The sequence below is a fragment of the Anolis sagrei genome, chromosome 2 (genome assembly GCF_037176765.1).
Source record: "Anolis sagrei isolate rAnoSag1 chromosome 2, rAnoSag1.mat, whole genome shotgun sequence".
Classification (NCBI taxonomy): domain Eukaryota; kingdom Metazoa; phylum Chordata; class Lepidosauria; order Squamata; family Dactyloidae; genus Anolis; species Anolis sagrei.
In genome coordinates this window covers 119,504,181-119,517,075 of record NC_090022.1, presented here as the reverse complement: position 1 = coordinate 119,517,075, position 12,895 = coordinate 119,504,181, and the positions used below count along the sequence as shown (strand labels likewise).

The 12,895-nt window shown below is 40.1% G+C and overlaps 1 protein-coding gene across 2 annotated transcripts in view; it reads left to right on the top strand.

Annotated features, from left to right (window-relative positions):
- CYGB (cytoglobin) overlaps positions 1-12,895 on the top strand; it is a 64,034-nt gene that overhangs the window by 27,552 nt on the left and 23,587 nt on the right. The window contains exons 2-3 of one of the 2 annotated variants that reach the window (XM_060764604.2): positions 4,669-4,900; positions 7,012-7,175. In XM_060764604.2, coding sequence (XP_060620587.1) covers positions 4,669-4,900; positions 7,012-7,175 — 396 coding nt within the window. The remainder of the gene's footprint in view (positions 1-4,668; positions 4,901-7,011; positions 7,176-12,895) is intronic. The other variant, XM_060764603.2, reaches the window with a different exon arrangement.

Below are 12,895 nucleotides of genomic sequence, written 5' to 3'. Positions count from 1 at the left end.
TATGAAGTTTTCCCATTTGTACCTGGAGGAACAAGATGGTGAATCTGGGCCCTTTCAACTGTTGTGTACTTTGCTTCCTGGCATTTGAATCTTGGCAATACTGATATTTAAAACGGCAAAGCACCATTTGATATTTAGCAACAGGAATTGCAGATGTGTATTTGTCACCAAAACAAGGCTCTAAACTCTTATTCTTCTAGAGCAGGGGTCCTCAAACTAAGTTTATATTTGTTAACATTGTTCCTCATTTTAATTATTGTATTGTTTTAAAGTGTTTATTTACACTACAAATAAGATATGTGCAGCGTGCATAGGAATTCATATTTTTTTTCAAATTATAATCTGGCCCTCCAGCAGTTTGAGGGACTGTGACCCGGCCCTCTGTTTAAAAAGTTTGCGGACCCCTGTTCTAGAGTTTCCAATTAAAACATATACCAAATTCAGATCTTTCTAGAGTTTGCTAGCGGGATCATCTATAACAGGGGTCCACAAACTTTTTAAACAGAGGGCCGGGTCACATTCCCTCAAACTGTTAGCGGGCCGGATTATAATTTAAAAAACATGAATGAATTCCTAGGCACACTGCAAATATCTTATTTGTAGTGCAAAAAACATTTAAAAACAATACAATAATTAAAATTAAGAACAATTTTAACAAATATAAACCTATTAGTATTTCAATGGAAAGTGTGGGCCTGCTTTTAGCTGATGAGATAGGATTGTTGTTGTTATTGTGTGCTTTCAAGTAGTTTCATACTTAGGTTGATCCAGAGCGAGGGCCGGGTAAATGACCTTGGAGGGCCGCATCTGGCCCCCGGGCCTTAGTTTGAGGACCTCTGATCTATAAGATCCCATATTACACCGATTCTACAACAACTGCATTGGCTACCAATAGAACATCGGATCGCTTACAAGATACTGATCTTGACATTTAGAGCTCAAAATGGCCAAGGACCTTTATATCTTAGGGACCGCCTTATTCCTTTTCTCCATCAGTGATCACCTCGATCCATCCAGGAAAATCTCCTGTACATACCAGGCCCTTGGGAGGTACACCTGGAAGCTACAAGGCATATAGCTTTTTTGACCTATGCTCCAATTCTGTGGAACTCATTACCTCCATATATTACATCAATGTCGGAGTTGCGACCTTTTGTAAAGGCGCTCAAGACTTGGCTGTTTGGTTGTTCATTTAAGTAAAGTGATCAGATCTAATTTGCCAAATAGTCACTGTTGTACGTTTTTATGTTGAATGTTTTTATATTGTGTAAATGCTATTTTAAATTGTAAGTCGCTCAGAGCACCTTGGTGGAGAACGACTAATTAAGAAATAAAGTGAAGTGAAGTGAAGTTTTCAAACAAAATATGAACAGAATTTGTTACTTTGGATCTTACCTTCGGTGCTATACACACAAACACACATAGCATCCTTTTCCCTGCTTTCCTTCTAACTAAGGCCTGAAGGAAGTAGGCATATTGACTGCAGCTGCTTTGAATCAAGAGCAGGAGGTGGAAGCTTGGAATCCAGCACAGCCACTTTGTACTTTGTGAAAGAGCCCGAGGAAAACTATCAGGAATATATGTACCTTTGGGGGGTAGTTTGGCAATCCCAATGTAGCCTATCCATGGAGAAAGGCATCTGCTGAAATGGCTCATTGTTTTCTGTCCACTATAATTGAAAATGTTTGCACCCCCATCTTTTCTGCTTTTTACAAAAAAAAGTCTGTCCAGAGATTGTTTGGCTACCTGTCTTCCTGAAAAGGGGCCTGTTGTGGAGACTCTGTATCTGGGCTGTCTTACATACAGACGACCTGAAATTAGGCTTCTGAGCTTGCTTACGGAATAAAATACAGGACAGGCTTGGCCTGGCCACTTAACAGATAGGCATCTAGATGTCGGAAAGCATTAAAAACCAAACAAATCCCCATGCACATGTCAAAAGCAAACTGGAGAGACTGGCAGTTGGACTTAATTTGGAAGAAAGCTAAAGAAAACAGGAAGAAAAAAAGAAAGCAATGCAGCTCTCCCCGTACATACTTTTTGTTCTGTTTCATCTTACAAACAATTTAATGGCCACCCCAGCCCTCAATCTCTCATCTTATTTCTTCCTTTTGCTGCCACACACTCTTCACACATCAAAACCTATTTTCGGCTGGCTGATGAATCCCAGATGTCTAGGGAAGGCAGCAGGAGCTACGGTTGTTCCATTCGCGGCTTCACACGGCTTTCCTGGCAGCCTCCTGTGTGAGATTCAGCCAAGTGGGAAGAGCATAACAAAGTGGGAAATGAAGGAGTCTGCTCCTCACTCACTGTGTGTGTGTATGTCTAAGTGTGCATGGCTCTGTTGCATACACATTCATGCAGGGCGCTGGAAGAGAAAGTTAGGAGCTCGAAGAGCCAAGGTGACATCAGTACTGAGGCCCATGTGTCTACTTCTTTCTGTTTGCACCGAGATGAAACTGGAGAAGCAGCAGGTGGATCTAGCAAAGGGTTTGTTGGAAATGCAAACAATGCAGGCACCAGGGGATGACCCTTAAAACCATGGCTAATATATCCCTTGCTCTCTAGCTCTGGCACAGAGGCAAAGGAACTGCCTGCAGCTGTTCAAGGGTTTCTGACATTTGGAGCAGAGAGAAGGGCTCAGGAGTATTGCTAAAAGAACACTGCAGGAATTCTAACTTACTGATGTATTATCTTTTCCAAGTGCTCAGCCATGACAAGGGGTCCCTGGAGGTTCCTGCAGACAAGACTTTTACTGTGTATGCACTCTCCTTCTGGCCCTGAATTTTACAGGGGGGTCCAGACAACCTCCTCTCCTATTTATAATCTTCCCGTGTTTTCCAATTTCTCTGCTTCTCATTTTCTCTAATCAAATAAGCATGCACAAAATGTTAAGAGAGGAAATGAAGAAGAGCTGCACAACTATTCTTCATTAGTAGTACTAAGTGCCATCTAGGAATGCCTTGGGTACCCACTATCTCTCAGTCTTACCTTGCAGGGTTGTTGTGAGGCTGGCATCAGGGAAATAACCATGCACATCACCACCTCAACCTCCTCTGAAGATATCATGTAAGGAAGTGAGCAAGTAATCAAGTAGCTTCCATAAAAATGAGCAACCTGGTTGTACAGGACTATCTTCCACCTCCTCAGCCACTGGATCAGTGGTGATGGACATTCTCCCCCTCCAAATAGCTTTTATTTCCACAAAAACTTTGATCAACTTGAGAAACTGCAAGTCATTTCTGGTGTGAGAGAATTGGCTGTCTGCAAGGATTTTGCCCAGGACATGCCCGGATGTTGAATGTTTTGCCATCCTTGTGGGAGGCTTCTCTCATATCCCCACATGGGGAGCTGGAGCTGAGAGGGAGCTCAACCCGCCCTCCCCGGATTCGAATTGCTGACCTATTGGTCAGCAGTCCTGCTAGCACAAGGGTTTAACCCATTGCACTACCGGGGGCTCCGGTGTTGAGATGTGTTAGTCTGATTGAAAATGGCACATCCATACTTGCCCTGGTGAGCTTATAGCTGAGATTTTATTGATTATTATATTTATAGAATATGCTGCCTTTCTCCCAGAGCAGTATCCAGGGTGGCTTCCAAAACAATTTAAAATGTTCACAATAATAAAAAAAATGAAAGCAGATAAAACAGTATAGAAACATTTTAAAACACCCACAAGTTTTAAAAAAGTAAAATAACCCCATAAAAAGCTATCTTGTTTAGAGATTGTTGATTGGGAACAACTTTGAATATTGGTGTAAGGAAAGCAGGGAGTTCTCCAGAAGAAGCACATTCCAGAATGGGAGTAACTACTGAGAAGGCTTTCTCTCTCGGCTTCACCAAGTACAACTGTAATGGTAGTGGGACTGGGAGAAAGCCTTACCTAGTAGATGTCATGCTTCTGACTGGTTCATATAACAAGATACAGTCTTACAGATAGTCTGGACCAAAGCTGTAGAAGAGATTCAGACCTGATTTACCTGGTTCCTACCCACTACATAACACTCTCCAAACAACAAATGAATAATTCTATAAAAAGTAGGAGCCTTCTCCTTTTCCTCTGGCCATTACCTGAAATTAAGCCCTCACTTATAAACATTGCTCCATATTCTGGCATGCAGAAACTCACAACTTCATTGAATGTATGAATTGTCCTTCTTGAGAACAAGTGCCCAAGGTGTGATTGAGCGGCATAAAATCCTCTGCCTGTATTATTTGATCCATAATAACTGATACACATACTCAAGTCATTTCTCGATGCTGCAAGAAAAGAGTGATAAGTATGGATTGTGAGCTCATCCTACACTAGGGATGCAGATGAAAGAGGTGGTTGAATAGAGCATAACATAGCAGGCAAGGTGGGTGCTCCATATTTAATTGCTCCTCCATGTACAGACGTCTCCATTGAGTCTTTTGAGTGCCTCAAAAATAAACCTGTTGACTTTGACAGTTGCCTGATTGCTTACCATGAAAGGTTTAAATAGAGGGCCACAGAGTTGCCTTACACCCCCTCTTGCAGACAGGGGTAGCATAGCACTTGACCCCATTCGCCTCAACCTCTCTTTTGAGACCAATTCCCCCACCTCAACCTAGAATGTTAGTGTGCTTTTCTCAAACTGATATGGCTTTCCTCCTTCTTCTCTCTTTCTCTTTAATTGCTCCACACAGGTTTTTTGTCAACTTCCCATCTGCCAAGCAATACTTCAGCCAATTCAAGCACATGGAGGACCCACTAGAGATGGAAAGGAGTCTGCAGCTGCGTAAACACGGCAGGCGGGTGATGGGGGCTATTAACAGTGTGGTGGAGAATATCTATGATTCAGAAAAGGTTGCCTCTGTTCTAGCATTGGTGGGCAAGGCACACGCTGTCAAGCACAAAGTTGAACCCGTCTATTTTCAGGTAAAATTCATGTATAAAGGAAAACCAAATGTGGATGGGGGTGTCCAGTAAAGCCGATAAAAAGCGTTTTCCATTCAAATGATCACAAAGAAAATAAATGAGTTGGTTAATTGTGACTGACCTCTCGGTTGTCCCAAATCAGCTATTCTTTCTCAATTATAGTCAATTTAGAATCCAAAAAGATAAGTTATATTAGGCTCTTTTAGCAGAAAAAGAGATAAAGAAAACCAATAGCACTTTTGAAACTAACTGGGTAGAAAGAAAATCTAGTTTATGCTGGGAACATCCTTTTCTCAATCTCAAAAATGCCACTGGATTCCTTTGGTTGGTTTAGAATGCTAGTTAATTGGAGTTAAAGCCATTGCAGTTAAAATAATGTCAAACTGCATTGATTCTACAGTGTGGATGCACCTTCATTGTAGCTTATTTCGAATTCTAGTAAACATGTTTATACCAATGTTTGAATTACAAAAATGTATTTGGAATCAGCATCTATCTATCTATTTATCTATTTATCTCGGTATGAGGGAGGCCATAAAGGATGTAGCAAAATTATATATACATCACTATCACACACACAAAAGACATGTATAGAAGAGAAATAAATATTGAATCTAATGTTTAGAGACAACACTGCAGGTAGAGTTAAAATATTCAATTCATGGAAACACTCTATTATGGATTCTTGGAATCATTATTCCATTTTTAATCTAGTCATTGAAGGCTCCAGGAGATGTGAAATCTCAGCCTACTGAGTCTAATTAAGAAATCAATACATACTTTTGTAGAGTGACCATCAGCTTTCAGTTTTCTAATATTTCTTCCTGCTAACACTCAGAAGCCGTTTCACTGTAGAGCTCACACAGAGTAATGTACACTAATTTTTATATCTACATTTCCCAGTTGGTCTGGATAAATTCATGCATTATGCTTTGGGTATGAGAACTGTTTTATTTTTATTTATTTTTCTGTATGCCAATTACGTAAGAGAATAGATACAAGCATTTGAGTGAAAGGACAAAGGGGTGCTGAACTGCCAACATACCTTTCCCTACTTTTGACTACAGTTGGCCCTGCACATCTGAGGCTTTCACTTTTGCGGATGTTACTATTTATGGATTTGATTAATAGGTTCCCTCTATGGTCATCTTTATGCTGGAGGACTTAGGTATTCTTTGGGAGAACACTTCTCCAGGCATTTGTAGGTCCTCCAGCATGATCTTGTGGTCAACCTCTGCCAAAAGTTGATTTTAGGGTTGTGCTGGAGGACCTAAAGATTTCTGAAGAGGTGTTCCTGCAGATCAAAAAAATATATTTTTGATTTGTAGTTTTTCAAGTGCCCCTAACCCCAATGAATGTGGAGGTCTGCAGGTATGTAAATAGAATAGTATAGCCATGGTTTAATTCCTTTCTATCATCCCATTTGATCTTACTTGAATTGTGGGTCCAAGACCACAAAAAGTAATTTCAACTTTGCCATTTCCCATGTGATGTATGCTTCCTTACAACCTGTCATCTGGTAACTGTTCACTAGCTGAGATGATATGTGATCAGGAAAAAGGTTGTAGAACTTGATACTTATGCAGTTCTCCTTAGGAAGTCCAATTGGTCACCTACATTAACCTCTTTCCAGGACCAGGTGGCAAGAAAGCCTCTTTCCTGAGGCTTCTCAAACAAGCTCAATGATGAAGGAACAAAATCACGAATTATTAGATAAAATGTTGAACCAATAACAGTAATGGCATATACAACAGCTATCAGTAGTATGCTATATCAGATACACTACTACATTATCAGAATGTTTTCTAAGGGTGTTGTGCCACAGACAAATAATAGTATTGTATTAACATCGCCAGGGCTTTTACTTCAAAGCTTGGTCATCCAAGGGTGCTGCTGCTTCTACTCCACTTATTTAGTTGTTGTTGATATCATTGTCATATTTAATTTGTGAACCACCCTGTTAATCTGCATCTTGAACAGAAGATGGAATTCTTATCAATAATTCTCAACTGGGGATTCAGGTAAAAATAGACTGATAGTACATATGTTGTTTCAGTGTTAGCGAGGCTGGGAAACCAGTCCTAACTCATGGCTGCTCCTGCTTCTTCCAGATTCTCATTGGCGTTCTGCTTGAAGTGCTTACAGAAGAATATACCAATGAGTTCAGCCCTCCAGAGGTCCAGAGAGCCTGGGCGAAAATGAAGAGTCTCATCTGCACTCACGTGACGGCTGCGTACAAGGAGGTGGGCTGGGTGCAGTATCCAAACTCCACCATGTGAGCAGACCAGGGAAACAGGGCAGGGGTGGGCTGGTTGGGGGTTACCCTCAAGGCTTTCCTTCTTTTTCCTTTTCTCACTCCACCTTCAGTACTAATTCTGTAACCTGGCAGCAAGATTTCTGCTGTCACACCAAGAAGAAAGAAATGTTATCCTTCTTTCCAAGAAAATACTGGGAAATGCTTTGTAGTTGAGCAATGATTATACTAATTTGCCTATGTTGAAGATGATAGAAGGTATTGTGCTTAAGGAATACATGCATAGAGTTTTCTAAACAATTGAGAAGTTTTTCAAAGCTTTTTCACTAATAGCAGAATTTAAATCCTGGTCTTCAGAGTCAGAGTCCAGTGCTCAAACCACTTTACCGTGCTTGTTGTCTTTCTATATTTCGCAGTCCACATGAGGAGATTAGCAAATATTAACTCTAGTCCTTCTAATGGTGGGCGTGGAAGGGAAAGTAGTTCAGTTAATAAGGAAGTGCAAGGGTTTGAGCCAGATCTCAAACTTAAGTCGTCTCCTTTGGATTACGGGTTTGTTTGTTTTTGGCACTTCCCTATACTGCTGATTCCCCTTCACTGAGAGCAGTGAAATGGATCTCATCCAAAGTCTTGTTCATGTTTTGTGCTTCAGAAGGAAAGACACTTTTGTCTGTGGAAACAGTGGGTGCAATAAAGAGGGAAGGGAGTGGGGCTGAATTATTTATAGGTTCACCTTCTAAACCTAGGGTACAGTGTACTATGGGCTGCCCAGTCAATGTACTTTAGGGGAGGGATTATCAATCCTGTTTCCTTTGTTTTATAACTGGCAGAATATTTCATTGTAAGAATATGAAAAAAGAGGCTTGAGGTTTTGATTGTCTAGGACTGAAAAAAAACTTTTACCTTCTCAAATGTATTCAGTTTACCCTCACATTTTTCATGCAGTGAAAATCTGTCTTTTATTATTATACTTTTATCTTTGCTGTTTACTATCTTAGTAAATGTATGTGATATGTCTGTGTATTCACTGTGTGTAGTTAAGGCAATGCGATTGACTTTCCTTTCCCATAATTAGGAAAAATAATATTTATTTGAATGGTGTTCCTGATGGCCTTTAGTTCTTCTCTTGGAGAGGGATGCTCATCAATCAGGACATTGGTCTAGTATGTCCCCATTATTTTTCAGTCTGTTTCTTCCTTTATTTCCTCTCCTATAGAACACAATGTGAGGTAGGAAGGCAATATAATCCAACATGCCTTTCCCCACTGTGAACTGGAACAACTTTCCCATTTTACAACAGTCTTACTTATATTTGGTTCTATTCTCTTTCTGTTCCTCATTTCAGTCCATAGTACACGTTCTGTTTTTCTCCTGAAATTCTTTCTTTTATTATTCCAATTTAAAAAATCTCAGTAATAATTCCTAAAATAGTAACCAAAGCTCACACTGTGGTTTTGAGCAAGCATACCTTTTCCAGTTTGTCATTCTTCTGCACATATTGCTTTCAATTAACTGGAATCCACTGTTTTCCCATTCCCTTCAGCTATGAGTTTCACATTCTTTTCTTTGTATTAATTACAAGTAACCATTGCACATACTGGCAATAGTTGCAAATCTGCCAAAAATGAGTATAAAAGCAATGATGCCTTTGTGACTCTAGTTGTTTGGAAGTCAAAGTAAATAGTCTCTGCACACATGCTTCTTTGTGGCTACTACCTCTACAAAACCAATCTAAAACTATACTTCTATTTGTCATTATAGTACCAAACCTTATCTGACAATTTTGCTATATACTTACTTCTAAAAAAAAATGTCAACACGAAATCGGTATTAAAGTTAGTACTTGGATAGGAGACAGCCAAGGAACCCCAGCTGCTATAGATTATTTATTTATTTACTATATTTACTATATTTATACCCCGCCTTTCTCAACCCCATAGGGGACTCAAGGCATCTTATATATATATAGGCAACAGTTTGATGCCAAAAACACACATAATAAGAACATATGCATTAAGATACTATACATTACAGAGAAAGAATTGAGAAATCTGGGTTGCTGTGAGGGTTTTTGGGGGGCTGTATGGCCATGTTTCAGTCACATTCTCTCCTGACATTTCGCCTGCATCTGCAGCTGGCATCTTCAGAAGTTGTGTGAAAATTCCAGCCACAGATGCAGGCAAAATGTCAGAAGAGAATGCTACTGGAACATGGCAATGCAGCCTGAAAAACTCACAGCAAGCCAGTGATTCTGGCTATGGAAGCCTTCAACAACACATTGATAAAACTACCTCTGAGCATCCCTTGCCTAAGAAATACCTGTGAAATGTGTGATGCCATCACCATAAGTTGGCAGGCAACTTGAAAGTACATATGCACACATCCTATTTTAGCTGCCAAGGATGCTGCCTATGATTTGTAGTTTGGTTAGAGATAGCAGAGAAGCTCCCTAGTTGAGAATTTGAATTTCCCACCCTAAACCAACTATCCCAAGATTTCATGGGAAGGAACCAGGCCAGTTAAACTGAAACCATAGTGCTATGATTGTTTTGATGTAACTGTGTCTCTGGGACTCTGCAGAATCCCACAGCCTGTGATGACCACCAGGAGCAATCCCAAGTGTTGTCTGTGAAATACCTACATTTAATTTATATGTAACTGATTCTTAAATAGTTCTTAAATCCTAGTGAAAAAAATTGCAATGCTTCCAGGCTATAATTCAGGGATAACAAGGCAACTCCTTCCCACTGAGTCATCGAGCTTCATCGCTCTGCAAGCCCAGAGATATTTTTGCTCTTTTCTGTTGCTGATTCACTTGCATAATTTTTGAAGCCTGTGATTCACCTCAGTTATTAGTCTAGATTCTAGGTGGGGAAGAGCGTCAGATCTGGCCTATTTTCAGACAGAGCTCAGGGATATTAGAAGAATATGCTGGGATTCCCTTTCTAGTCTTGATTCATCCTGAGCTAGAACAAAGGATTAGTCAGACAGATGGATGCAGAAAGGAAAGGGGTTTGCCAAGGAGCTGGAGATTCTCCCAGAGGCAACCCAGGCTCAGCAATGAATCAGCAAATAGTAGGCAACCGAGTGCTTACCCAGGCAAGGATGTAAAACAGGAGTCAGGGAGAAAATGTGTCATGATGGTATGCCATCATTTGGCTTCTTCGGAGCTATTAGAAAATGTCTGTTTTAGATGGCCAGAAGAATTGCTTCATGGATAAACTATGTGGCCATTACTCTTCAACAGAGTAATTGTTGCTAACTATGAAAGGGAAATGTTTTACTCAAGGAAGGGACAGCCCTTTTTATTCTCTCTTTGAGGATTTCCTGTGAATGACATTCCTTTAACAAAAATTATGTTTGTTTGTTTGTTTGTGTCAGGAGCAACTTGAGAAACTGCAAGTTGCTCCTGGTGTGAGAGAATTGGCCGTCTGCAAGGACATTGCTCAGGGGACGCCCGGATGTTTTGATGTTTTACCATCTTTGTGGAAGGCTTCTCTCATGTCCCCACTCTCCCCGGATTAGGTGAAACATATGTCTGTCTAAATGACAGTTATGTGAATACATAAGATACTTCAGCATACTTTAATGTGGGTCATTAACCCCACTGTACTTGTAATATACAGACAGCCTTCCACATTCTCTGGAGTTAGGAGTTCAGAACCTCTGTAAAACTGGGGAAACCACAAATTTAAAATGTGCTATTTTTTACCTAAGAGAATACCTCTCTAGGGCCCTTCCAGACAGGTCCAATATCCCAGGATATGATCCCATGTTTTCTGCTTTGAACTGGATTATATGAGTCTGCACTTCCATGAATTTAGGAGAAGGTTAATCTGAATTGATATGGTAATCAAATAAGCTTCCACACAGCTTCCACTCTTTAGTCATGCCAATCTGGAATTTACCCAAAATCCATTTTTAACATTCATACAAATGTATTTAGAGCAGTGGTTCTTAACCTGTGGGCCATAGACAACAAGTGGGCCACAAGGATGAAAATCTGGTCCACGAGTCTCCTTCCTCCTTATTTATTTTATTTTATTTTATTTCTACTCCTTTCATGCTGCCTGCCACTCCTTCCCTGTCGCTGACCATGGCATATGTTCTGTATCAGAAACTAGTGCTGATGTGGTCTATCCAATGCAATTTTCTGAACTGGCACCCCAAATCAAATCTAAAGTTGACCAAAACTGATTCGTAACGTTTTTGGTACTAATGTTGGAGAGTGGTCCCTGGTAAAAAAAAAAAAAGAAGAAGACTGGGAACCACTGATTTAGATGGAGGAAGAAATAGGGAACCAAGTGTTTTTTCCTAGATTTTTTAACATTGTAGCAATACTAGCAACAACTGGAGAAGTGTTTAGCAGAATGTCCTTCCAGCATCTTACTTGTGAGTGGGATAAGAACTGTTTCACTTACACTAACCTTTGTCTATTGAAACCATCCATATGACTTTATGGGCTGGCACTCAGTGTTTGTAAACATGATATTTACAACTTCCACTAATGGAAGTTTTAAAAGTATTCCTCCTGACCTGTGGTCTTTAAAGATCTGTTGGAGTCTGAAGAAAACAATCTTGTCAGAATCATCCGATTCCCAACTTTCATTCCCACCTCCCATTTTTCAGTACAGAAACTGATAACTCACTCTCAAATAACAGTACAATCAGAGACATACTGGCTTGGTGGACAAATGAAAAAAGGAAGTGACCTACACATACAGACTAAGTGCCAGGAAAAGGGCAATAGAAATAAACATATAATGCACGGATTTAAAACATACCAGAAGCTTAAATGAGCATAACCTCAGTAGGTTGGCCAGCAATATCCTGCACCAATCATATCAGAAACTTTTGTGTTAGGTAGTTCACTAAGCATCTTTTATTAAGAGACTGAAGCAGAAGTAAATTACCTATGTCCAAGGGCCCTTCCATACAGCCCTCTATCCCAGAATATCAAGGCAGAAAATTCCGCATTATCTGAGTGCGGACTCAGATAACCCAGTTCAAAGTAGATATTGTAGGATTTTCTGCCTTGATATTCTGGAATAGAGGGCTGTGTGGAAGGGCTCCAAGTCACATCAAAAATGGGAAAGATAAACAAAACTAAACTTTGGAAAGCTCGCCTTTAAGTGACACAAAAAGCCCCTCCTCTCATTAAGAGCCCATGGTTGGAGTCAAGAAGAGGGTAACCTACATTCCTACAGTAAACTCTCCTCCTTGTGCAACAAATGGTTATCCTTGGGCCCTTCCAAACAGCCCTGTACACATATATATAGGCACATGAGCATCCATAGTAAAATAAACATATATATTAAAGTAATGGGTACTGTTTTTGAATTAATCTCAAATGTGACTAGAGAAATATGACACATTTTTTTAGGTGCTGTTGTTTATTCAAAGTATCCCTCACCTCAAAAAAATAACTAGAAAAAATAACAAGCAGCACAGTGTGTTACTTCTGAAAGACTGGAATACATAATGGGCTACTTTTCCAACAGTATAATAAGTAACAGGCCCCAATTATTTTTTTAAAGTAACTTCTACAGTTCTAGAAGAGAGGTAGATAAAAGGATCTGCAGCTGCCTTGTCTCCTGCTCAAGTGGAGATTTAGGGTGACATCCATCCATTCAAAGACTAAATGTGGTCTTGTGTAGGACCAGGTTTGAAGTCCATGCCATGGGAATCCATTGGGTGACCTCTGGCCAGTCACACTCTCTCAACCTCAGAGGAAGGCAAAA